Source organism: Culex pipiens, chromosome 2 (genome assembly GCF_016801865.2).
Source record: "Culex pipiens pallens isolate TS chromosome 2, TS_CPP_V2, whole genome shotgun sequence".
NCBI lineage: Eukaryota > Metazoa > Arthropoda > Insecta > Diptera > Culicidae > Culex > Culex pipiens.
The window spans coordinates 104,643,008-104,670,620 of record NC_068938.1 but is presented as its reverse complement, the minus strand read 5'-3'; the positions used below and the strand labels follow the sequence as shown (position 1 = coordinate 104,670,620).

The following is a 27,613-nucleotide window of genomic DNA, read 5'->3' as shown; positions in this document are numbered from 1 at the left end:
TGAGTGTTTTTTAATTCGAATTCATTCGAATCAGCGAGCATTCAAAGTTGCGAAATTCGAATCAGCGAGCATTCGAAGTAGCGAAATTCGAATTAACGAATCCGCTCTGTACACTCAACCCCCGGTGGTTGGTCACTTTTTAGTTTGTACCCCGTTGGTTGTTCAAAGTCAAACTAAAAAGTGACGAACTGTCACTTTATACACGGCGCTCACGCACACTATCAAAACAAACGTTTGGTAGTGTGTGTGAGCTCCGTGTAAAAGGGGTGTCAAACTAAAAAGTGACCCCGTTCGTTTGACAACAGTTGGTGTCAAACCATCGGGGTTTGAGTGTATTTTGAATGAGCGTGTAAAAAGGTTAAAGTTTCAACACAGCGTCATTTATGTCTGACCCCTTGTCCTACTTCTAGCAACCTTTGCTTTTATTGTGTTCTACGAATTGTCTTTGTATGCACCGGAATTTGGATCGCCAGTTGAAACCTTGGAAATTTTGGTAAGTTTTACGTGCATGATTGCGATTTTGTGGAAAAATGAAATGAAAACCACTGTTCAACCAAACAGAAACCGCGCACCCACTTGAGCACCACCGCCAGATGGAATCGCTCAAGCACAAACTCCCCTCTGACGTCGAAGAGGAGGACGCGTTCCCGGAGGTGAAGCGAGTGCGCCCAGCGGCGGATCTTCCGCCGGAGATGTGGGAGCTCATCTTCCGCAATCTGAACGCCTATTGGCTCCGGTCGGCCCGGCTCACCTGCAGCAGCTGGAACCAGATCATCCGGGGCTCGTCCCGACTGATGGCCAAATTCGTCCTCACCCTCACAACGGACAACTTCAAGGAAGATCGCAAGCTGGTGCGGAAACTGCTGGCCACAGGAAGCGGTTACACGCGGGCCAAGTTGGAATTTGAGCAGATCGGAATCCACAAACCGAGGGAAAACTGGCTAAAGCCGTTGGGGACGACGTTGCGCACGCTTAGCGTGAAGTTCAGCGGCACGGAAGTGCTGCTGACCGGGCTGTTGAAGGAACTGCCCAACCTGAAGCAGCTTAAGCTCATTGTGCGATCGCACTGGTTCGGTAGTGGTGTTCCCAGCATCCGGCTCGACAAGTTGGAGGAGCTGAGCATCAACCACCCAATGCCAAATATTCTGAGCTTCTGCAGGTTGATGTGCCCACAGCTAACGGTCCTCAAGCTGAATGACTACATCAGTTATAGACCAGATTTGGAGAAGGAAATCGTCGCCTTTATAAACAGCACTCGTAGAACGCTGAAAGAACTTCAATTCCATCTGCCTGAGCGAATGATTGATGACCTGGTCCGAATCAAGGAATTACGCTTGGCCCGGCTCGCTGTGGACGGATGGGGGCGGGATACTCTTCGTTTTGTCGAACAGCAGCCCAATCTCGAAGAGCTGAATCTGCTGTGTGTTATCTCCATTCAGGTAAATATTTCGCTGTTACTAAGATCTTTAGATTAATTCCACCGTTCAAAATTGCAGAATCTCAATGAAATCATCTCAGTTCTGTCGAAGCTTAAGAACCTGCGGGTTGTGATTAGTGAACAAGGCAACCACCAGCCATCGTTGTCTTTGCGGAAACTGTCTAACATCGAATCGTTGAAGATTTCTCACGGACATTGGCTTATTCCGACGAAGGAACTGCTAATTTTAACTGGATGCAATCTTACGAACCTGCGAGATCTTAGTCTTTCTCGTTGCCATCTTTCGAGCCAAGTTCTAACGGACCTTCAGGGAACTAACGTGTCCAGACTCACTCTGGAGTTCTGCTCCCTGCCACGACTGTCGGACCTGGCGCGGCTGAAATCGTTGATCCACGTTGAGCTCAACGAAAACGAATATTTCAGCAGGTCCGACGACGTCGACTCCACCAGCTCCAGCGTTCGCTCGCTAAAGATCGTCGACGCAGACCCACGAGATTTGCTTGCCGTCGTCAAAGTCTTCCCGAACCTGGAACGCTTCGAAGCTGCTGGAATCACGTACGTCGACGAAGCCGTCTTTGAAATGATGTCGCAGCACTCGCCACTGGTGAAGGAGCTACGATTTGGCAAACGCTGCTTTTTCAACATTCGCACCGCGGTTGCTCGCCTTCGTGCCCTGAAGACGATCAGTATTCAGCGCAGTGATTACGAAAGCGAAGACTACGCTGAGCAATTGCGCGCCGAAAGCTCCAACGTTGCCCTTGAGTTTTGGTAGAGTGTTCACAAGGATCTCTACATTCGAAGTTATGCCCTCTTTCTGTGTTATTTACTTGATTTTAATACTGATGTTACTTGAGCAGGGAAACGTTAGCAGGGAAAATTTTAGTTCTCGTATTGGCCACCAGCTGGCGTCATTGAAATCCAATTTCCCTGCTCACTTCACATCGTCAGCAGGGAAAAAAATTGTGAAGACAGCAGGGAAAGTGAAATTTCCCTGCTAACGTAAATAGGATTTTTTACTATAATTTTTATCGTAAATGCAATCTTTCCAACAATATATTTGCTTTGATGTATAATTAGTTTTTTTACTTATTTCAATACCTTCGAATCTGAACAAATATTTTCCCTGCTAACGTATCAGTTACTGAGCCAGAAGAAAATTTATAGTCATGGATCACAAAAATCGGCGTTTTCAAATCAAAATAATAATTTAAGTTTAAATTTACATTCAAACTTTTATGCAAAGGTACTCAAATATGTTGGTGTAAAATATTTTCAAATCATTCTTGTTCTTCAAGTGTTCAGCAGTGAATTCTATCATTGGGGCGTGGCTTATCATTATGATGAGCATTTTCCTTGCTAACTTCACAGTAACCAAGCTTTTTGTTTTTTTATACAGGCTATCTATTTAATTTAACACTAGCACATTTTACCACCTTTTCATAAAAGTACGATTGTAATGTAAACTCAAATAAATATTTTGTTTGAAATAACAATATCACATCTTTTCTGGTTGGATAACTCTTGTAGATTTGGATTTCCTTGCAAATATTTCTTTACCATTACCATAAACAATTCAATTTCTATTTTTTTTTTGAAATTTATATTTTTTCAGACAGATGTCCCAGAATCATTTTTTTAAGTGAAGTCCCAGACAAATCAAAAATGTTTTCCCTGCTTACGTAACAGTTTACTGAGTTAAGTGTTACTTCAGCAGGGAAAACGTAGGCCACGTCCCGCAAACGACCCACAACGTCGTCAGCAGGGCAAATAAAGGTGCTGATTGCAAAGTGGAAAGTGAGATATGCCCGATTTGCAGCGAAAATCATCGCGTGAAAGAGTGTAAAGCGACCCAAGAAAAATGTATCAACTGTGAAAAGTTCCGTGTAGAACAGAAGCTGGATATTGCCGTTGACCATGCTGCCTGGAGTGTCGACTGTCCTGTTTACTTGAGGTTCAAAAAACGACGAGAAAAACAAGTCGATTTCACGCTGTAGCAACCAGAGAAACCGGAAGTCATCAGTATGAACATTGCTGGAATATCGTCGCACTTTGATGAGCTGGTGCATCTTGTAGAGAAACTAGAGCCAAAAGTTGTTATCCTGACGGAAACGCACCTGACAGCATCGCACCATCTGGAGAACTACAACATTCGGAAGTACAACATGATAAACTGTCTCTCGCGATCATCTCACACTGGAGGAGTGACAATGTTTGTTGACGATCGCCTACGAGCGACAACTGTTTCGAACCAGACTGCGGGGGATAATTGGATGCTGGCGATAGAGATTCACCATCAACAATTCAACGGTATTTTTGGAGGAGTGTATCATTCACCTAGCAGCAGCGACAGGGATTTCTTGGACAGCTTTGAAAACTGGCTTCAACAAGTTATGGCGGATGACAAAACGAATGTGATAAGTGGTGATTTCAATATCTGCTGGAATAACGATGGCTACTCAAGGGACCTGAAAAACATTGCGGATGCAGTTGGACTAGAGCAAAAAGTATTTGAACACACTCGGATCAGTGTCAGAAGCCGCACTACTATTGACTTGGTGTTTGCAAACGTTGAAGACTGTACTGTAAAAGTACTAGCAGATTGGAGAATTACAGATCACGAGACATTGGGAATCAACGTGGAAGGAGTTTGTAAAATAAACATGCCGGAGAAGAAAACGGAGTACACATGCTGGAGAAAGTATTCTAAGGAACGGCTGCAAAACACTTTATTGTGTGATGAGACCCTGTGGAGAAACAATTTGCCGGTGGATGAAAAAGCACAGCAGTTTAGCAGAGCTCTAGCAACAGCAGTAGGACAACTCACGGAAACACGTATGCGACGCTCAGCAGACACCAAACGGTGGTTTACTCCACACTTACAAGCGGTGAAACTAAAGCGAGACGAAGCATACAAAATTTTCAAGACAACGAACTGCGCGGAACACTGGGAACGGTACAAACAATTCCGGAATGAGTACGTGCGAGAGCTGCAAAAAGCGAAAAATAGTTCGGTTCAGCAAGAGATTCAGAGCTGCAGTGGAGATTCAAAGAAGTTATGGAGATGTTTAAAAGATTTGATAAAACCTGGAGAAACGCCCGAAAAGGAAATTATCTTCGACGACAAAACTGAGCCGTGCAGCGATGAAGAGACGGCGAACAGACTGAACCATTACTTCATCAAGAGTGTGAAGGAGATACACGATTCCATCCCGACTGTGAATCAACCTCAGCAAGACCCGTTACCAACTGTGCGTACGCTGGACATCTCGGAATTCAGCCAGTTCCAACCCATTTCTATGGAAAAGCTTCGAAAGATTGTAGCAGCGATGAAAAACTGTGCAGGAGTCGAGAACATCTCGAAACGTGTGTTGGAGGACGCTATGGATGTTGTAGGAGATAAGCTGCTCGATATTATCAACAGTTCATTGAACCTGGGTGTTTTCCCTCAAGAATGGAAGAAATCTGTGGTGGTGCCGATTCCGAAGGTACCGAACTCGACGCGTGCAGAAGACCGGAGACCAATAAACATGCTGCCAATCTACGAGAAGGTTTTGGAGACGGTTGTAAGGGAGCAGCTGGTGGAGTACGTTGATCGGGCCGGATTACTTATCGAGGAACAATCAGGATTCAGAAAGCAGCACTCGTGTGAATCAGCCCTTAACCTGTTGATGCTGAAGTGGAAGCAGTCTATCGAGAACAATAAGTTTATCCTGACGGTGTTTGTTGACTTGAAACGTGCTTTTGAAACCATTGATCGGCGGAAGTTGTTGGAAGTGTTGCGGCGAAACAGGATTAAAGGGGACGTTTGGAGGTGGTTTAAAAGCTATCTGGAGTACAGAACCCAAATTACACGGTATAACAACTCAGTATCAGAAGCAGAAGCAGTAGAGTTGGGTGTTCCACAAGGGAGCGTGCTGGGACCACTACTGTTTATCCTATACATAAACGACCTGACGAAAGCACTTAGGCGGGCATGTGTTAACCTGTTTGCTGACGACACCGTGATATATGTTGCTGGAGACAAACTAGACGAGTGCTACGAGATCATGAATAACGAGCTGGCAGTGTTCGCGGATTGGCTGAAATGGAAAAAGCTGAAACTGAACGTCAGCAAAACAAAATACATGGTGGTGACAACAAGGAGGAGTGAAAGTAACTGTACAATATCTGTCGACGGTGAATTGGTCGAGCGGGTTAATGCCATCAAGTACCTTGGTTTAATGTTGGACGAAAAGCTCTCTTTTGCGGAACACGTGGACTACACTATTCGGAAAGCTGCTCGGAAGTTGGGTGTCCTCTGCAGAATCAATCGCTACCTATCGTTTGACAATAAAATTATGGTCTACAAAACGCTGATTGCACCACATTTTGACTACTGCGCTTCAATTCTGTTTCTTGCCACGAACCAGCAACGGAAGAGGATGCAGATCGTACAGAGTAAAGCTATGAGGATGATACTAAGATGTGACAGATTGACACCAAGAATTTTGATGCTTGACTCTCTGCAGTGGATGTCGATTAGGCAACGTGTGGAGTATAGTACATTAGTGTTTATTTTTAAAGTTGTTAACGGATTGGCACCACAATACTTGACAAAAACTGTACAGTGTGGAAGAGACGTTCATCGACATTTTACTAGGCAAGCAGGAGATATCAGATTGCTGAATTTTAAGAAATCGTGCACACAGAACTCGCTATTCTACAGAGGATACAACTTGTTCAACATGCTACCGGAGTCAACGAGAGCGACAACTAATCTTCGTGAGTTCAAGAAAATGTGTAAACCTTTTGTAAGGCAGAGACCTTTGGAATGAAGTGGCATCCCATAGGTGTGGCTGTGAAGGAGAGCATGTCATGACGGTCGGCTTCTCTATATCGGTTCACGTCCTAATGAGGATGTCACTGGGCCGCATATGAAACAGTCCAAAGAAACGCGATTCTGGGCGCGGTAAACCCCTATGTGCTCATATGTGTGTGGAACAGGAAATGATTCCAGTACCCAAAGTGGATGTAAGCAATCTGGTGAAATGAAAAAGACTCTTGAAAGTATGAGCGCCTTGAGATGACAAATGAGAGAGACGGATGGGCATACACGGAAGTAGAGTTAGATTTAGGACACTCTCAAATACGGACAATTGAATTATCGAAAGATATCTGCTCGTAATCCTTCCATGCTACAAAGATGTGTATGGGTAAGAGGTGGGCCATCCAAGGATAAAAAAGCAGGGCAAATGGTTGTGAAGACCGCAGATTTATGTTTTTTTTACAGGGCAAAGCTTTCACCTCATATGCGGTACTTTGAGAGTTCAATTGCATTTGATATTTTTTCCCGAACTTATATGGACACCTTAGGGAAATCGACCAATACCGTAAACTGGGGTCAATCGGGACACATGGGGCGAATTGGGACAGCAGTTTTAATGTTGGAGCACAATATTTTGATTTTTCTGGTTGGATTCGGTTATAACAGAGTCAGGCCAACAAAATGTGTACATCCATTTCCAAATTTAAAAGCTTTAAGTGCTCTAAAAACTGCTGTCCCTATTCAGACTGTAGTCCCGATTCACCCCAGATTACGGTAGTAGTTTAACATTAACATGAATCATTTTATCATTAGTTAAGTAATAACATTGCCACTGAATCCGCATTGTAAATATCGCCTTGATACTCTTGAAGGAAAAACTTTTTTCTTTTTTTGTAATTTCAAGAAAATATTATTTTGTAATTATTGAAGAAACATGAAAGCCACAAAAATATATCATGCCCCAATATGTTTTGAAAACATAATAAAAAATAGGCAGATTTTTTCCCTGCTGACTTCACTTTTTTTCACTGCTAACAACGTTGTGGGGGCGTGGCCTACACTGAAAACCCAACCATGGTAGTTGCTACCATATTGTAGGGTTAAATTGAGAACACGCACCGACGTATTTTGGCTAAAAACATTCCGTGCTTGGATTGACTGATTAACGCAGTCAGTTTTACTATGTCGTGAGCGGTATGGTAATTTTAACCCTCCAATATGGAGAGAATGATAATGATTTCGTAATTGCTACCATGCAATTTTGTGGAAGCATGGTTCATTTTACCATATTTGCGTTTACTTTTACAAAAAAGCCGCAGTTAATTTAATAAGCAGCATTTTTAGCAAATGTTCTTAAAATTACCATGGTCGGGCTTTCAGTGTACGCTTTCCCTGCTGAAGTAACACTTGGCCCAGTAAACTGTTTCGTTCGCAGGAATTTTTTTTTTGATTTGTTTGGGACTTCAGTTTGAAAAAAAAAATCAATCAATTCTGGAACGCGTAAGCAGGGTGATTTCGTCCGTGACTTAGGTTAAAAGAATCAATTATGAGACACGAATTTAACTTTAGAAAAAATAATTAATTTTCAAATAATTCAAATGGATGTCGCTAGGAGTTTTGGCCTTAATGTTCCATAGTTTTTGTAAAATTGCTCTTAAAAATATTCTAATATCAAGCGATTAATAGTAAAGAAATTATTGAAGGAACTCCAAATCTCTAAGAATTTGCCTACTATTTACGAAAAGATTTTTTTTATATTTTCGCTGCTTACGTTAGCGGTAATTATTTGAACAATTTCCAGCTGATTTGATCAAATCAGTATTTTTGTTTATTTCAATGCAATTTAATCTCAGTTTTTTTAACTGGCCCGCGAGCCGAATTGATTTTCGACTTAAAAATGAAGATAAAAATGACTAGTATGCATATTTTTTCAAACTTTTATCAAAGTTATGTTCACTGGTCACATGAGAATCGATTTCATCAAACAAATCATGAAAATGTTGGCAATTGTTAATTAGACGATCAAAAATGTAAAAAATGAGCAAAAAGGGTTGGTCAGGCCTGATTTAGCTAATGGAGGAGAAGCTTTATTATCGGATGTATATTTTTCATGCTAAATAACGTAACAGTTACTGAGCCAGAAATAAACTTAAATGTCAGAAGAAGCTAGTGTAAAATTAAATACAAACTACTAATTTATTTTTTAAATAGTTCTACATAGACCTTAGCTTGTATAAAACAAAAACAAAAAGTTTGGTAACTGTGACAAAAAAAAACTGTGAAGTTAGCAAGGATTTATGTGATCCATGACTATGAATTTTCTTCTGGCTCAGTAACTGATACGTTAGCAGGGAAAATATTTGTTCAGATTCGAAGGCATTGAAATACGTAAAAAGAACTTATTTAAATAAATCAAAGCAAATATATTGTTGAAATGATTGCATTTACGATAAAAATTATCCTTTCTGGTTTTGGCGAGCAGTCTTGTCGAAAAAGAAAAACAGACTGCTCGCCAAAACCAGAAAGATTAAAAAATAATCAGTCGTTGCGAATCCGGATAAAAATTACAGTTAAAAAAATCCTATTTACGTTAGCAGGGAAATTCCACTTTCCCTGCTGTCTTGACATTTTTTTTCCCCGCTAACGATGTGAAGTGAGCAGGGAAATTGGATTTCAATGACGCCATCTGGTGGCCAATACGAGAACTAAAATTTTCCCTGCTAACGTTTCCCTGCTGAAGTAATATCAGTGATTTTAATTTAAAGATACGCGAATAAACTTTTTCGTTTCACATCTAGCATTTTTGCCTTCCTCACCTCACTGAGGCAAGGCTATAAAATCACTCGAGAATTGAACTTCTTAAATATACCTTCACGTATACATATCGACTCAGAATCAAATTCTGAGCAAATGTCTGTGGGGATGTGTGTAGACATGATTTTTTTTCTACACGGTTTTCTTATAACTGACTGAACAGATTTTGGCCGAGTCAGCCTTATTCGATTCGTGTTGGGGTCCCATAAGACCCTATTAAAATTTATTCTGTTTAGTAAAATATTTAAAAAGTTTTTACCACATTTTATGTTGTCTAGTTTTCCCACTCTACGTTACATGTAAACACACTTATATTTGTTAATAACATAACACAAACAGGACGAAGAGGTCAGTGAACTTGTCCTGACCGTACATTTTCTTGTAGGAAAACCACCTCAGAACAGTCCCATTCCCTGACAGACCTCAGAACAGGTCAGAACAGTTCGGTTCAGTACAGTTACTGCGAAATACAGTTTAATTTACCGCGAATAAAGTCTTTTTGTATTAAGCAGTTTTGTTCTTTGTAATCTGAGTGTTGTAATTTGTATTTACCGGGAAAGAAAGTGCGACAGGATCAACAGACGTTCGTATGTGCGCAATCATAAAATGGAAAGAAAAAGATTTGTGTATCTACAAAAAGGGTGATTTTTTGCATTACCTCAAAAGGCCGGGCCTTTTTGTTTACGTGCGAGAGTCGCGCCAGATGCGAAACGTCCGGTTGCCACATAGAGTTATCTACGTGCGCATGTATTGCGTAAACGTACACGAAAAAGATTGAGGTTAAATTTTGTACCGGCAAGCAAAACAAATGGTGCGCTAGTATGTGTGAGGTCGGGCTTAGATAACTCTATTGCTTCAAATGAGAGTGCATGTTTTCGGGAATCATTTCTAGAATACGTTTTTTCACAATTTGAACAGAAATTTCAACTTGATGTAGTATAACGCTACAATTTTGAGTAAAAATAACTCTGAAATGAGTTGTTTGGTGTGAACGTGTAGCAATTGTCATAAATTGAACATCGCGTCACGGAATCTGTAAATGCCCTTCTTGCTTTGTTTTGTATAACAGTTTGAACCTAACCTAACCATGAAGATGTAAACAAATTGATTAGTGTGATAAAAGTGACTAAAAACATATATTTATTGCAAAAAATACCGGAAACAAAGTAAAAATATCATCCCGACAATGCAACGCTACACGCTGGACTTGAGTGCACTCTTCTCGGACCACCGCGCCAAGACCTTTGTCCGCCGGAGAAGCCAGTGGAACCGGGTCCGATGCCTCCAGGACCACATCCGAGCTACGTTCCAAATCGAGCCGGAGTGCTACCTCACCAACGAGGCGGACATCTTCTTCCCGGAAGCGGAAGATCTGGACGTAATCCAGGAGGGGGATTTGATAAGGTAGGAAGTTGTTAAAATGTTGAAAATCGCAAGTCTCACCACGCTGAGTGACCGTAACTCACTGGCTCTCTTTTTTCGAACAGAGTTCGCGTTTCGAACAGTGTTGGCACTCAGCCGAAAAGCGCGCCAAAAAAGGTTTCCATCGATGAGGCACGTGCGCAAAACGGCAAGCGGAAGCACGCGTCGACGTCGAGTTCCGGGGACGATTCCAGCTCCGATTCCGACGACGACGGGATTGAGACTTTGCCGAAAATATTTGCCGGGGTTGAGAAAACTTGCAAAACTAAAGATGACGAGGCGAAACTGGAAGCTAAGCCGAAACGCAAACGCGTCCGGAAGCGAAAGTCCAAGAAGAAGGTCGAAGAATCGCCACCACCGAAGGTGGTCGTCAAGACTTACGGCAAGACCAAGACGCCTCCGATCGTGGTGGCGAACGGGGACTCGAGTGGGCACGTCCGCTTTGAAGAGTCCGACAAGGACGAGGACGAAGTTGCTTCGGTAAAGGTTGAACCTTACCGGAACTTGAATCGAACCGTGACTCCACGAGTCGTGAAGGCGGTTCGCGTTGAAAACGGTCAGAACTGGAACGATGACATTCCCGCCGTTCCGGAGTACGATGGCGGTTGCGTAGAGGAAGTCAAGCAGGTCGTCAACGGGGCAAAGTCTCGTTCTCGCAAACCCGCCAAGAAATCGGTTGAAATCAAGCAAGAAACCATTCAAGCAGCCACCCAACCACAACGAGACCCTTCCCCTACCTGGGACACCGAAGTGTCCCAAGACCCCGGCAAAGAGTCCTTCATCGCCAACTACAGCGGCACCGAGTTTTGGGCCAGTCTGCGAGCCTCCGTCGAGAACTTCCCCTCCATCCCGTTTCCGAGCGCCAATGACGTGATTGCGTACAAGGTTCGCGATTCCGGCGAATCTTATCTGGCGTTTGTGGAACACGTAGACGAGGGTGACGCGTCCCGGCTCACGATTCGCCGGCTGAACTGCAGCGATGCCGCAAGCACCGAATCGGCCACGTTGAAACAGCTGACGGAGATTCGGCTCGTCGCGACCTATCAGCCGGCGTAATCGTGAATCGTGAGCGTAAGCAGCTGGGTGAGGATTAGGGAGATAATTGATTGATATTTGTGTTGTGTATATTACGGTGTCTGCCAATCTGGCGAGTAAAGATGTTTCGAGGTGATAGCCTGAAAGTATGAGCTGTTTATTTTTATTGTGTCTGAACGTCCGAAAATGTCCCGCGTAATAGCTGCATTTGTATAATCAAAAAGTTACCAACGAAAGATTCTTCAGGACGAATAAGTGGGAATCAAGCCAGGCGATGTTATAAGAACAACGATTGGAAACTCGGTACTTGGAACGTACGAACTCTCCAAGATCCCGCACGTACTGGTCTTCTTCGCGCAAGAACATTCGGAAGCACATGCCATCGGAATGGCAAATCGTGCATCCAAATCGATCACGTTTTGGTGGATTGTCGATACTTCGCGGAAAGTTTTGAAAAAGTTGGTCGTCGTTGATCATGGCCGTTCATGTCAAATCATTTTTTTTTTGTAGTTGTCTGCATTACAACTTTGTAAAACATTGTTACGCTCTAAACCCTTCTGGGTTTATCCACGCCCTGACCCTTCTGGGTTAATGTGGATTCGAAAACTTCATTAAATTTCCCTTAAAATTACATGTTCCTAAAAATTTTTCAGTTAATAAACGGAAAATGGCAGAGTTTTTAAAACTTTTTTAGTGTTTTTTTTTCGATGAAAAATACGTTTTTTTTCTCTCGAAAATTTGAGCACGCCATCAAATCGGGCCTCCAATTCTACATACCAAACCATACCTTTGAAACCAAATTTCTATCTCATCACTATTTAAGGCTGCAAATTATTGAAAAACTCCTCTATTTTTTCGCATGTTCTAAAATGTAAGGGGTCGTACTGCATTTCCGTCACGAGATATCAAAAAACGGACCTCGGATTCGTGATCAGGGACAAAAGTTGCCTCTTAGGACAAAGTTTCACGCAAATCGAAGAGGGATCGGGGCTGTAGGGTTTTCGTCCTTCAAAATAATGTAAACAATATAAATATATTGATCGGGTAATAATAACCCGAAACAGACTATTCCTTACTGAAGCGTGTACTTGGTTTTTGACAGCGCATGAAAAGAGGCGCGTGTTTATGTTTACGCTGTGGACAGTAGAGCTATCTAAGCCCAATCTCACACACACTAGCTCACCATTTGTTTTGCTGGCCGGTACAAAATTTAACCTCACTTTTTTTCGTGTACGTACACGCGATACATGCGCACGTAGATAACTCTGTTGAGAGTGAACGTTTGACGTGGAAGTGTGAGTGTGTTTGAATTGTGCTAGAACCGGTTGGCGGAATCCGGAGCAGGACACGACGGAAGCGGACATGAGGTCAGTGGGTGGTTGGGAGGTTAATGATCGGCAACAATGGTGCTGCGTCCGGAACGTCGTGTCTCAAGGAGTCCCGGTTGCGACTCTACAGGGGCAACTGCTGTCTGAGTAGGCGAAAATTACCCAGCGAGAAGAGTACAACGTTTTAAGGACCCTCAAGTCGGTGAAACCAGCAGCATATCTTCGAAGGAAACCGAGCATAGCGTACGATTTGGCCACGGAGATGGAGACGTGCTGGTTGAATTCCATCTTGCAGTCATTCGTGGCGCCACGATGGATTGAACGCGTTCGAGGGTGGATCGGCCCCTGTAGAACGAAATCAGCTTGCACCTTTTCTCGTTCACTTCCATTCCGTTCTGAACGCACCAGCGAGGCAGCACGTTGATGTCTTCCTGAAGACAGCAACGGCCGTCGTCCGAATCGCCAATTCGCCGAATGATTTTGAGGTCGTCGGTGTACAGCAGCTTGCATGACTGGAAACGGGAACACAGGTCATTGATAAACAGCACGAAAATCAACGACCCGAGATGGCTTCCTTGCGGAAGGCCGAGAGAGTACCAGCGATCTTCACATAGGCGGAACGGTTGACCAGGTACGAGTTAAGCTTACGAGTAACCCAGGCAGATAGGCTAGCTTGTGGGGGTTTCGATCGAAGGCCTTGGCGAAATCGATGTAGACTGCATCAACTTGTTGACGCTTCTCCATCCTCCGGATTGTCCAGTTTGTGTAAGCCACCAGTTTGGACGTCGTAGACCGCTGTTTCTTGAAACCGAGCTTGCTTTTTGCCTTCCTCACCTTACTGAGGAAAGGCTATACAATCACTCGAAAAATGAACTTCTTAATTTGACCTCGTAGACCCACCTTCACGTATACCTATCGACTCAGAATCAAATTCTGAGCAAATGTTTGTGTGTGTGTGTGTGTGTAGGGATGTGAGTCTGTGCACCAAAAAATATGCACTCGATTATCTCAGCACTGGCTTAACCGATTTGGACCGTTTTGGTCTCATTCGATTCGTCTTGGGGTCCCATAAGTCCCTATTGAAAATTATGAAGTTTAGTAAAGTACTTCAAAAGTTATGCTAAAAAAACGATTTTGGCGTATGTCCGGAAGATTGTAAAAAGGGTGTTTTTTGTAAGAAACCCTGTCATGTTATACATTTTCAGAAAGGTATTAAAAAGACCTTTCCAATGAGCCCAAAACATTGAAGATCTGATAACCCTATCAAAAGTTATTAGCACTTAAGTGTTATTTATACACTTTTTGGAGGCCGGATCTCAGATATTTCAATGAAAATGATGTCCGGGTCCATCATGCGACCCATCGTTAGTTAGATAATCGAAAGACCTTTCAAATGAGCCTAAAACATCAAGGATCTGACAACTCTATCAAAAGTTATTGGCACTTAAGTGTTATTTATACACTTTTTAGAGGTTTGATTTCAGATATTGTGATAAAAATATTGTCTGAATCTTCCATGCGAACTATCGTTGGATAGGTTTTTTTTATCAGACCTTGCCGATGAGCCAGAAATATTGGTGGTCTGCGAACCATATCAAAAGAAATGAGTAATAAAGTTGATTTGTTAAACATGTTAAGGGGGAATGTTGCTATTTTTACTGAATGTATTGACTTTATGAATATGAGGAAGGCACCAACCACCTAAAGGTGGATTAAGTAACGTTTTCTACAATGTATTCCTTATGGGAGAACTGTCATTTCTACCACTGGAATCCGGTGCAAAAAAGCAAAAACTGCTCGAATGGAAGTGCCCCATTGAAGCGAATGCTTGTGACGGGACGTGCAAGCGAGTTGCAACAGTTCTTGACGACAGATGGAGGGATCCGGTCCGGTCCCGGGCCTTTAGCTGCATCCACCGAGTCAAGAGCCTTCTTGACATCCGCAACAGAAACAGTGAGCAATCGTAGGGTTGTAAGTTACTATTTCATTTAACTGCTCTTGGGGAACCGAGAGGTTTTGTGAGCTGTGAACGGTTTCGAAAAATCGTGCTAATAGTTGGTTGACGGCTGCCTCCGGAGAAGTCGATTTTTCTTCGCGATACGACAGCTCTGTGGGTATTTCTTCCACCTGCTTCCTCTTCCTGACATACCACCAGAAATTCTTCGGGTTAGACTGGAGATTGTCCTGGACTCTTGCGATGTAATTCTGGTAGCTAGTAACCTGTTGCTAAGCAAACTCAGTGTTTTGTTGACAGTTGACTGTTGACAGATAAGACAGCGGTAGAGGCAAGGTGGACGGAACACTTTAAACAGCTCTTGAATGGTGAGACGCGAGAGGAAGTCGTCGAGGACAGGATAAACGTTGAGGATGATGAAATAGCTTTGAACCCGCCTACCTTGGAGGATGTGGCTAAAGCCTAAGAGAAGCTAAATAACGGGAAATCTGCGAGAGAGAGCGGACTTCTGCGCATTCGGTGCGAAGATCAGCTTCCGACCGACTGGTTTGACGGAATCGTCACCCCACGTCTTCAATTCAGCGTACAAACTACTCTCCCGAATCCTGTGGAGCAAGCTGGGACCGTTGATCGAGTGCGGTTTTCGGGCGGGTCGTACAACGACGGATCAGACTTTCACTCTGCGGCAAATCCTCAACAAGTTCCGGGAGCCTACAACCTGCAATACAGACCATTTGTTTATCGACTTCAAGGCGGCGTACGATTCAGTCAAAAGAAATGAACTTTATGCTAGAACACGGGAACGGAAACTAATAGATCGGAAGATCAGATTGACCATCAACACTGCCAAGACCAAGCATTTGGCTGCTGGCAGAGCGCGTGGCAGTGCCGGTGAAGGAAAAAGATGGGGAAAGATACTCGTGACGAGCAACAACGATGTGAGCTGCGAAGTGAAACGGTGGATTAGTGCTGCAAACAGTCCCGCAGCCTAAGAACGTCTACAAAAATTACGCTGTACAGGACAGTGGCTCTTTACGGTCACCAATCGTGGACGCTAAAGGAGGCTGGCCAGAACTTGGGGTCTTCGAGTGGAGAATCCTGCGTTCTATCTTCGGTGGCAAGCTAGTAGGAGAACGGTGGCGCAGGCGCATGAACTTCGAGTTGTACCAAGACTACAAACACGCTGATATCGTGAAAGTCAACAAACACGACAAGTTGAAGTGGGCTGGACATGTAACCAGAATGTCGGACGAGCGGACGGCTAAAACGATATTCAGCAGCGAACCTGGCCAGTAAAAACACAGGTCTAAGAGTTCCAACATTTCAACCCTTTGAAGTGCACTTATCCTGCTTATCGCTGTTCAAAGATTTGCTACTCGCCCTCAAGTGTGTGCGTATTGATTCAGCTTGATTGATCAGTCAACAACTCGATCAAACCATATTGACCGACACCGAGAGGGAAGCGTGATATTTCACCCAAGCACAAACACTGCAAACGCGTTTAACACGAATAATTACTGTATTTTCGATTCGAATGCCCTAACTCTCATCATTGCCTGATGTGTTCAGTGTCCAGCGTGCGCTGCCCAACGTGTCGAGGAAAACAAAAAATTACCACACGTGTGTTGGGATTGATAGCGGATTGATTGAATCTACTACAAACATTACGGGAGGAATTTTGGGCCCTTATTTCGAATTAAGCAAAAAAACGAAAACATTGCTGACCGCGCGTATCGAAAGGCAAACTCGTGTTGTTTTGATGTTTCCTACTGTTTTTTTCTCTTTCCATTAGTGTAAGTGTACATGGGACTGTTTTGTTTAACAATTAGATAAAGCAGGTGTGTTTGTGTATTTTTTTCTCTCTTTCTTTCAGATGAACATACAATTACATTTTAGTACTCTCCTACTCCCACATCTTATTCGCTATGCTTGGTGATGAACGACTGCAGCTTTTCGGCGTTGGCCCCGGCAAACTGGTCCACGACCTCCTTGTTCTTGATGAACAGGAACGTCGGCATGCTGGAGATGTTGTACTTGGCGGCGAGGTCCTCGCACTCGTCCACGTCCACCTTGATGATGACGATCTTCTCCGAGAACTTGTTCTGGAACTCGTCCAGCTTCGGGGCGATCACCTTGCACGGGCCGCACCAGGTGGCGAAAAAGTCCACCACGACCAGCTTCTCGCCGGCGGCCTCCAGTCGGCTGTCGAAGTCAGCCTACGAAATGGAAACAGGAAGGAAAAAAGAAACAGGGTTAGTTATATGTTTACAGATGTTTGGAATCCTTTGAAAGACATACAAAATTGTAGAGCCGTTCTTGGAGTATTCTGAGTCTCTCTACTTAAATTTATCGAAGTATTAAGTTTATTGAAGTATTTGAAAAGAGTCTTAAGTATTTTTTTGCAAAATCATTTGTTTAAATAGTGAGTAACAATAAATTGTGTAACAATAGTAACGAATTCGAATATGAATCAAATCAAATTTGATGCTTAATTTTCAAAATACTTAGGGGGAACTCGAAAGATAGCTTGCTATCGTTTTATTTAATTTTTGCAAAATATGTGTTTCAAACTGCAACAACACCAATTTTTGAGTTTTTGGTACCACTTTACCAACCGTCAAAGGCCCCTGTTATGCTGGTCAATCACGGCGCTGGTCACGATCAGTGTTAAGATCACGGGAAGGTGGATGGGAATGTTAGCCCGACAGAGTTGCGTGATAAAGAACGGTAAATCGATGAAAAAAATAGTATTTTTTATTTTCTTACTTTAAACAACAAATTCGAGTTCTGCAACCCCATTTTAGTCACATTTTAATGATTGATCGAATTTTTCAATATTTCGTCATCGCCATTTTGGCTGCCTTCTTGGATTTGAAAATTCAAAATCACTTTAGAGTAGTTTAAGGGTCATACTAAACAAGATAATTTTTTTTTCGGGATTCGATTATCCGAAGTGAAATCCATCTTTGTTTCTTTGTTTTGTGTGCCAAGGCCTTCGGATAAGTCTGAATGATATAAAATTTATAACACCGCCGCTGTAAAACATCAACTCTTTCTTTCTGACATTCACGCAGAAAAATAAGGCATATTTGAATCAACAAAACGTTTTGTTCATTTGAAAATCATGAATTTTGTTGAATCAACGCTAAACCACAAAGCAACTTTTTCAAATCAACAAAAGACTTTTGTGGAATTGAGAAAATCAAGGTTTGTTTCAACGCATTTTTGTTGTCGATTATATTCAACAAAAAATTTGTTGATTCAAACCTCGTACAGGCTGATTCCACAAAAAAAAATTCTGCGTGTTTTTAACTGTCATTTTTGACAGTTATCCGGCCTATCCGAGGGGTCATAAAATGGTTGAGTCATGGTTCAAATTCAAACAAACAAATTCACATTTTTCGTGTTTGACAGTTTGCCAAACTCGCAAATTGCTTGCAAATTGTTGGCGGCCAAACATAAAAAAAAATAAAAATTATGTTTACGAAAAGATCGGAAAATTTCACGAATGTCTCATATTTTAAGACTAGTATGGAGATCGGAAGGAAAGGGGTCAAGAAACAGCTTTACGAACAGCAGAACAAAGGAGAGGGAGCGTTTTCTTGGGGCTTTTCTTCACCCTCTCTAGCTTGCTTTCGCTGCCGCTGCAGCCCATTTGAAATTTTTCTTGACCGGTTCCTTCCGAAGTGCATACAACGCTTTAACATTGAAACTCGGACCATTAGTTGCTGAGATAACGACATTAGAAAATAGTGGGTTGTTTGGGTGAGACTTAGAAAACATCAATTTTCCTGTTTTTAAATCTTTGCATGGCAATATCTCAGCAACTAAGGGTCGTATCAACAAAGTTCAAAAAAGCAAAATACAGTCCAGACTCAATTATTCGAAACCTCGATTATCCGAAGATTTGTATGAGACTACGAATAATCGAATCACAAAAAATTTTTTTTTTCGTATTTCGTGTCTCGAACATCTAATTTGAATTCTGCGACCCGATTTTAGTCAAAATTAAATGGTTGATTGTCTATCAATTTAAAAAAAAAAAAATTTTATATTTCATTGCCGTCATTTTAGACACCATCTTGGATATAAAAATTCTAAATCACTTTTGAGTAGTTAAGGGGCCATACTTGAGCTCGAAAATCAAAAATAAGGCTTCGATTTTTTTTTTGTGATTCGATTTTCCGAAGTGAAATGTTACCAAGGCCTTCGGATAATCGAGTCTGGACTGTATACAGAATTTTCTCAGCCCTTCAAAAATATTTTTTTCTAAAGTGGGCAAACATGGGCACTAATTTAAAAAAAAATAAAAACTTGCGACTATTTTCAAAAAAAAAAAAACCTTAAAATGACTATAACTTGAAAACGGTGCACTTTATCAAAATTTCACCTAAGAACTTTTTGATTGCAAATTCGATTTTACATCGAAAAATGAAGTTGAAAAACTTTTGCGACCAATATTTCGATTTTTTTTTAAAAATCAGTATTGATTCAAAATTCATAACTTGGTCAAAGATTTTTTACCCGATCTGGAAATTTCTGAAAAGTTGGCAGTTGATGTCCGCTTAAACATATCAGAAAAAAATTAAAATAGTGTTTTTTTTTGCAGATCAAGTTTTAGTGACAAAAAGTGAAATTAAAAATCACCAATTTTTTTCAGTGTAGTCCTTATCCATACCTACAAATTTGCCGGAGACACCAAATCGATCAAAAATTTAATTTTCATATATCATTTTTGTATGGGCAGTTGCCTGATTCGTATGGGAAATTATATGGACAAACTAATGATGCAAAATGGCTTCTTTGGGCATACCGAAGGCACCAACAAAGTTTCAGCCGGATTAAAAAATACAAAATTCAAGATTAAAAAAAAGAACGATTTCGTAAAGAGTTGCTTACAAACAAACAAAGCAGGCAAGCAGCGAGTTTGTTCGTTTGCCATAGTGTAATACCTCCTTGAGCGTCGCGACGCCTACCTCAATCTTTTCTTCATAAGCACTAAGTGCTGTAGTAAGATTACGAATATGTTGAAAAAACACCAAATTCATATAACTTGAAAAAAAATGGAATTTGTTTTCTCTAGATCCTTTAGTTAAAAAAAATAAAACCATTTATGTATGTGTCTGAAGAATAAATTGTAAAATTTCCAGGGAAAAAAGGACTAGAGAGCAACAAAGATTACTAGTAGAAAATGGATAGTTTCACAGAATGCATCTGCTTCCCCGATCGTTATCTGAGTAACCGTATTCTTGGAAAACATAATAACGCTTTCAATTGCATTATTGAGAATAACAGTCTGTTTGTAGAATAGTCGTATAGAAATAATTTTTGTTTTATTTGGTGATTTCATCTTTGAAATTTGATCGAGAAATAATCACAATTGATGTAAATAAGTTCCAATTGGCAAATAGTGTGCGGGATACATTTGTCTGTTGATTTATCAAGTTCTCTACTGCAATAATGCGTGTTTATTCACGATGGGTTTTCCAACAGTAATTTGTGGCGTGTCTACCAATGCAATCCTGGCCAGTTCTGTGTCGCCATGCACGGTACTAGTCTTGGTACCCCCAAGGTGTGACAATACCAGCAAGCCAACGCAACCTGCTGCAAAACCTCACACAGTGACTTTAAACGACTCAAAAGAGCGCATGAAAGTGGAGGGAAAAAAAAATCAATGTGATGAAGTCACCTCTGCAAAAAAGCCGAACCAAACGGCCACTCTCGCCTTCGCCACTTGACTTGTGCTAATACAGGGAACCGAAAACACTGCTAGTCAATTACTAACTTAAACTAACCCGACCGCACACTCTCCATAAGGACCGGAAGCAAACGCAAATAAGTTGAGCAAACAAGTTGGTATGGCTTTATAAGTACATATAGGGATAAATAAACTTTTTTTGACCAATTATCATAATGCATCGATTTAGTGAGGTCATCAGACAAAAATTGTAGGAAAAATATCCAGGTCACGGAGACACTCACATGTCCCCCCAATAATCTGACTCTTACAATGAAACAAGCGAAAAAGGATTAGGACGTGTCCTTGTAGTGGAACGAAAAAAAGAATTGTGTGACCTGCAAGAACGAAATGCCCCAGCAAATCGTTGGTCATTTTTATGCTCTGATGTGTTTGAATATTTGCGTGTTGATAATCGCCTTGCAGGCAAGAATCAATAGTTGGGGGTCTAGCGGACTCTCCTAGCGTCTTTTTTTTCATTTTACCCTATTGAGGAGTTTACTAGTGTTCTACTTTGTGTCTTTTGATTTGTGTTTCTCGTCTAAAATTTTATGTTTTTTTTTAACATTATTTAATTTTATATTCTACTTAAGTCTTTCCTGTATTTGTGAGCGTGATCTTCTGCCTAATTTTTTGTTTCTTTCTTTTCGAGAAATTTTATTTTCAATGGTTTGCACAGAATTTTTTTTTGAAAGGTTGAAAATTTGGTAGGTTTAATATTACCTCTTTTTTGAGTTATATTACATAATATTTTTTAGATGTAAACCAGATGAAGATTAATCAAAAACCGATGAAAATTCACCAGTTCTTTATGCAATATTACACTTTTTTTTACACAAAATCTGTCACCATTCCCTGATGAATATTACCATAGTTTCTTTTTCTATGTGCTTATAAGATCCTAAATAGAGCTTTATGACGTTTCGCGTACGCACACTAGCGCACCATTTGGTTTTGCTGGCTGACAAAATTTAACCTCACTTTATTTTCGTGTACGTACACGCAATACATACGCACGTAGAATGCTCTATCGAGAAATTAAAAGTGAGAGTGTGTGCAACATGGAGTTAAACTTTCTGTGAAGTTGCTGTGAAGGTTACCATGGCACTTTGAAAAGTTTAACTCCATGTTGCACGCACACACTCTCACATTTAATTGCTCGATAGGGAGACTGGTCGAAGTGACAGACACGAGTTTGACGTACACAGTAAAAAATTGTTTAAATTTGGAAGGTGTACGTGGTGATTATTGCATTCGATCGTAATATTTCGATCGTAATTTCTCGACTCACGATCGAGATTTCTCGATCGTAATAATACGATCGTAATTTGTCAATGGTAAGTCGTAATTTGTCGATGGTTAGTCGTAATTTGTCGATAGTAGATTGAGATCATTCGATCGTAATTTCTCGATCTACCATCGACAAATTACGACCGACGATCGAGAAAATCTCGATATGGGTTCGAAGCTCGTTTTGAAAACTTTTTTATTTAATTAATGATTTTCAAAAAAAAAACAAAAAATAAAAAAATATCAAAATTTCAAAAATATCAAAAATTTAAATTTTTGAAATTTTTTAAATTTTTGAAACTTTTTAAATTTTTTAAATTTTTGAAACTTTTTAAATTTTTTAAATTTTTGAAATTTTTGAAATTTTTGAAATTTTTGAAATTTTTGAAATTTTTGAAATTTTAGAAATTTTTGAAATTTTAGAAATTTTAGAAATTTTTGAAATTTTAGAAATTTTAGAAATTTTTGAAATTTTAGAAATTTTAGAAATTTTAGAAATTTTTGAAATTTTAGAAATTTTTGAAATTTTTGAAATTTTAGAAATTTTTGAAATTAGATTTTTTCAATTTTGTTATTTTTTTACATTAAAAAAATTTAACTTAGATTTTTTTAAATATTCCGTTTAAATTAAAAAAATATTCATAAAATGGTATTACAAATTACGATCGTAATTTCTCGATCCACGATCGAGATTTCTCAACAGTAAAATTACGATCGTAATTTCTCGATGGTAAGTCGTAATTTGTCGATGGTAGATCGAGATTTGTCGATGGTAAGTCGTAATCTCACTATTGAGAAATCTCGATCGTGAGTCGAGAAATTACGATCGTAATATTACGATCGAATGCAATAATCACCACGGTAATTTTGGAAGGTTGAATATTACCTCTTTTATAATGTAATTTTATCTCAATTTAGACTGAAAAAGCGACATTACAACAGAAAAGTGGTAAAATTACACATTTTCAGAGGTAAAATTATACATTTTTTCTGTCATTAAAGATGTACCCCTTTCCAGATGTAATATTACTATTATTTTTTTTCTGTGTATACAAACGAGCATTTGCCTTTACGCCCAGCAAAACTCATCAGTGTTGCCAAGATCAAAACATACTTTGCCAGATCGATTTAGCAAACTAAGACCAGTCTCCCTATTTAGGGTCTCTACTTATAAGTTCTTATTGACAGAATTTATTAAAAAAATAATAACTTTAGCAATTCGATGCCTCTGTGCTCTGGTGTGCTAAGTAGGTATAGGAATTCCAACAAGCTTTTGATATATTTAAGCTAATTTTGGTATGATTCTAATTCTGGTCATATTTTAATTTGTTCTTTTAGATTTAAAATCATTATGAACGAATAAAATCGACTAATCTGCACAGAACTCTGTGGCATCGAAATTGTGAAAAAAGTGTTGAAAACCCAAGCATACTCGCTTGCAAAAAATTGCTATCTATTGAACAGCCGGGTCCGGTGGCACAGTGGTTAGCGTGGTAGCCTCTCACCCCAGTATGGCCTGGGTTCAATCCCAGACGGACACGGTGGCATTTTTCGAGACGAGATTTGCCTGATCACGCCTTCTATCGGATGGGGAAGTAAAACGTCGGTCCATTAGCGTAAAAGAGGTTTTGAGTGACTCACCACACATAACATACGGACGCCTAGAAATGAGTGGAAACTTGCAACAGAGACCGCTAAAGACCCGGGGGTCGTTAAAGTGGATTTTGCTTTTTTTTAACAGTTTGTGATATTTTGTAAAATTTTCAATTACAAGTTTCAAGTACAAATTTTCTTCACAAGTTTTATTAAAGATTTGTAAAATGTCACTCAGTTTCATGACAACTATGAATAAATCTATCAAGTTTTGCAATCGTTTTGCTTTCAAGATATATTTGTCGTGTTCAATGGAAATTAACCTGAGAACCAAGGGCCCTGATTGCTCCAAAAAGACTCAATCACTCGCGAACACAAATCTAAGGCGACGAAAAACTGCTCTGACCGTTTCCTACCGTTTTTCACTTCCACACCAATCGCCACCGAATACTCTCTCTTTGCTCTCCCTCTCATTCCAATCGGGTAGTACAGCGAATGGATCAGAAATATCGATTACGCTCTATCGTTCAAAGCTGACTCGAAATAGTCTGCGATCGGTTTTTTTTTGATCATTTATTAAACAGCTTAAAATCAATGTTATCAACAAAAAAAAATGCAGTTTTGTTAGTAACAAATCATCAAAGACACATTTGACAACCATTTCCACCATGTCAAATATAAACTTACGGCAAACTGTGGTAGTACAGGCCAAGTGAGCGCCTCTCTGGTACTTTGTTAGATTCTCTCCTCTCTGAACGTATTCGTGTGTGACTCGGGTCGACTGACGGAGTAGGCAAAGAAATTCACGAAGTATTTGTTTTGCTGTGTGAAGCGATTGGCCAAGGCGCTGGCAGGTAGCGTGTCGTGTTCGCTCGCGAACGGTTGCGCGCTCCGGTCTGCAAAGATTCGTTCGGCGATGAGTGGGTGACCTTTGATCTTTGAGCCGAAAATCAGGACCCTCGCTGAGAACTCGTCTCTCTTTAAAAAGGAAAGTTGATAACAACTTGGAAAACTCAAACAAACATCAAACAATCATAAAATGATATATATTTTTGAGCTTTTTATTATTTTCACTTTTTTTTATAAACTTGTTGTTAAGTTTTTTATTTTTACAAAAATTGTCAATATTTTGTTTTTTTTTTAAATTTATTTAGAAATAATATTCGGCAGAAGATGTTAACTTTTACATAAACAGTTTTCAGAAATATGTGGGTAAAAAATTCCTATTATTTGAAGTTCTGGAAAAGTCGGGAATTCGAAAATGGGATTTGAGTGGCCATCCTGGATTTGGAAAATTGTTGAATGACTGAGAAGTGTCTAAATTCAAAAAATAAGCTTTGCTTTAGCAATCAAATGATGCTAATTCAACGGATTTAATTTTGCTTTTGACTCTTTACGCATATTTTTTACAAATTCTGTACTTATTTTTTTCTATCCTAAATTAATATTTATCAATGTAAAACAATCCGGGACCGTGGTGTAGGGGTAAGCGTGATTGCCTCTCACCCAGTCGGCTTGGGTTCGATCCCAGACGGTCCCGGTGGCATTTTTCGAGACGAGATTTGTCTGATCACGCCTTCCGTCGGACGGGAAGTAAATGTTGGCCCCGGACTAACCTAAAAAGGTTAGGTCGTTAGCTCAGTCCAGGTGTAGGAGTCGTCTCCCTGGGTCCTGCCTCGGTGGAGTCGCTGGTAGGCAGTTGGACTAACAATCCAAAGGTCGTCAGTTCGAATCCCGGGGTAGATGGAAGCTAAGGTGTAAAAAGAGGTTTGCAATTGCCTCAACAATCAAGCCTTCGGACACCTAGTTTCGAGTAGGAATCTCGCAATCGAGAACGCCAAGGCAATGCTGTAGAGCGAATAATTTGATTTTTGAAAACATAGATGGCGTATAGGGCGTCGCGAGGCGCGATGCATATATTTTTTGCGGGGTCGATTTTTTGAAAAAATGCCAAACTTTGAAGGTCTGTACCGAGCTCCATGGTGCTCCAAATTTAAATGTTATGCGCAAGGATCTGGCCTACACGCCAATGATGTTGAAAATAAACGGTTCAGTGGCCAATATGCCTCAAAAAGCGACATTTTTGAAAAAAACTTTTTTTTTCCGGGTTATATCCCATTTATAATTCAAATGCAAAGCGCCAGCTCCTGTTACGTCCAATCAACCTCATATTTTGGATTTGGGCTTAGTATGCCCACCGGAACAACTCCTTGAATTCCCGCCAAAAAGTCATTTTGTTACATCCTAATACACACGCACAGAAATTTGCTCAGCTCGAGATTCTGAGTCGATATGAATAAATGAAGGTGGGTCTAAGAGGTTAATTTGAGAAAAATCATTTTTCGAGTGATTTTATAGCCTTTCCTTAGTAAGGTGAGGAAGGCAAATAAGAGGTCTAAAATACTTAACTTTAGACCTCCGTTTCTCTATGAAAACAAGTTCACATTTAGAATTTCACTTGTTAATATCAACTGAGAGTCAATAATTCCAAGAATTCCATTCTCACAGTCATGTTAAGTAGTCCTAGTTAACGACTCCGTGTATACAACAACAAGTGAGTAGTAACCCCCAACTTATGAATGTTTAACCACGCCGGACACTGCAGCAAAACTCGACACAGAACGACACAAACACGCCAGGTCGGTGTTGGTCGAACGCGCGCGCGGGCTTCCACAGCAAAAGCGAATGTTTTCTGTTAAAGTGTGTTTGTACGATTCGAAGTCGGTCGTCGTACACACATTATTGGGGTGGTACACACCGTGGTGTGGTGCATTAGATAGAGGAGAGTCAGATCTCTGGCTGGTAGCTTACACACAAACACATCGACGGAACCGGCCAATGTGGCGGGCCGGATTGTTCCGTCCTTGAACATTCCTTTACTAAATTTTGTTGTTCGTTTAGGAAACAATTTGTTGAAATTGGGTAATTTAACTAAATTTGATCAATTATCGACCGTGAGTCATTTTCAAATGTTGGTCAAGCTCCCCCTGGTTCGGGGGAACCCGGCAGGGGTGGGTGGGGCAAAGACGGAGTGAGTGTGAGGTGGGAATGATAATTAAACCCTGCTGAAGATCGAACAACGACGACGACGACAAATGACCTCGTGCCAAGCCGCGGAGGACGTCTGTCTGTGTTGGCGCGATAGAGGAGTGCCGAAATATGGTGCGTGGAAGTGGCGCTTATCTTCCGCGGGAAGAAGCATATTTGGTTACCAAGCTAACCACAAGTGGTGCGGTTAACCTTAAACTCTCTGATTAAAGATAACCATGACTTTAGCAGTCAGAGTTTTTCCAGAAAGTCACGATGACAACAGCTGTCTCGTGAGCTGACATGAAAATTAGCGTTGCTTGACGTCGGCTGTACCCACAACGCTTGGGATTAGTCATCTGGCCGGAATTACACAATATCTCTCCCAGATACAACTAATTCTAAGTACAGCTACTTACGGCATCTTTCACGACGTACACCATGTTTGCGGGGAGAGTTTAACTTTCTTTTGCGCGAAACCGAAGGGAATTGAAAACGAAACTTCACTTTTTTCACGGCTGGTGAAGGGGGATGTAGAAAAAACACCGAAGAAGTAGGCACTGACACGTAACACGCGTGTTCACCGGTCGACTGACACTTGGGCAATGGATCGGGTCGCGGCCGGGCTTCGCGGCATAAGTAGGCAATGACACGGCACAAACGTCGCGGCGGTGGCGATGAGAGTGGGGGCGTCCCCAAGTTACGTCAAAATGGACATTGATTAGCGGAGCTAAAATGATATGCTTATCTTGAAAGTTTCAAAATCAATGCAATACGTAATGAAAAAAATAAGTTCAACGTGATCTAGGGACGACCCCGCGATTGATTCGCGATACGTGAATTGCGTGTAACGGTATTTGTACGCTGGTTCGTTGGTGTGAATGCGAGCGCGTTCGCGCGCTTGGGCCGTCCATTGACGGGGTCATGTTGCGTTGAGTGTACAAACTTAGTTCGGTTTAAATTAATATTTAACGACTATCTGTAATCAATGGATGAGCTTTCATTGAGATTGATTATTACCGTTCAAAATACCGTTATTGATTTTTAAATTACCGTTAATCATCACAGTCGTTTAGGACAGTGTTGCAATTATAACGGAAATCAGATGTTTCACATAAACATACTCCCGAACCGTGGTTGTCTCACAAACACATACATACTGCACGTGTCA

The 27,613-nt window shown here is 40.9% G+C and overlaps 4 protein-coding genes across 4 annotated transcripts in view; 2 read left to right on the top strand and 2 right to left on the bottom strand.

Moving 5' to 3' along the window:
* Positions 1 to 27,613, bottom strand: part of LOC120427994 (alpha-ketoglutarate-dependent dioxygenase alkB homolog 4) — a 284,866-nt gene that overhangs the window by 5,158 nt on the left and 252,095 nt on the right. The window lies entirely within an intron of this gene.
* On the top strand, positions 402 to 2,294 carry LOC120428718 (uncharacterized). Its single transcript, XM_039593793.2, has 3 exons — positions 402 to 493; positions 562 to 1,439; positions 1,497 to 2,294. Exons 2-3 carry the CDS (start codon positions 594 to 596, stop codon positions 2,208 to 2,210), a joined length of 1,560 nt encoding a protein of 519 aa, XP_039449727.1. The 5' UTR covers positions 402 to 493; positions 562 to 593; the 3' UTR covers positions 2,211 to 2,294.
* Positions 10,113 to 11,659, top strand: LOC120428605 (uncharacterized). The gene is made up of 2 exons (XM_039593631.2): positions 10,113 to 10,460; positions 10,544 to 11,659. Exons 1-2 carry the CDS (start codon positions 10,243 to 10,245, stop codon positions 11,532 to 11,534), a joined length of 1,209 nt encoding a protein of 402 aa, XP_039449565.1. The 5' UTR covers positions 10,113 to 10,242; the 3' UTR covers positions 11,535 to 11,659.
* On the bottom strand, positions 16,296 to 27,062 carry LOC120428673 (thioredoxin-2). Its single transcript, XM_039593726.2, has 2 exons — positions 26,862 to 27,062; positions 16,296 to 17,011 (listed from the first exon to the last, which is right to left on the bottom strand). Exons 1-2 carry the CDS (start codon positions 26,883 to 26,885, stop codon positions 16,712 to 16,714), a joined length of 324 nt encoding a protein of 107 aa, XP_039449660.1. The 5' UTR covers positions 26,886 to 27,062; the 3' UTR covers positions 16,296 to 16,711.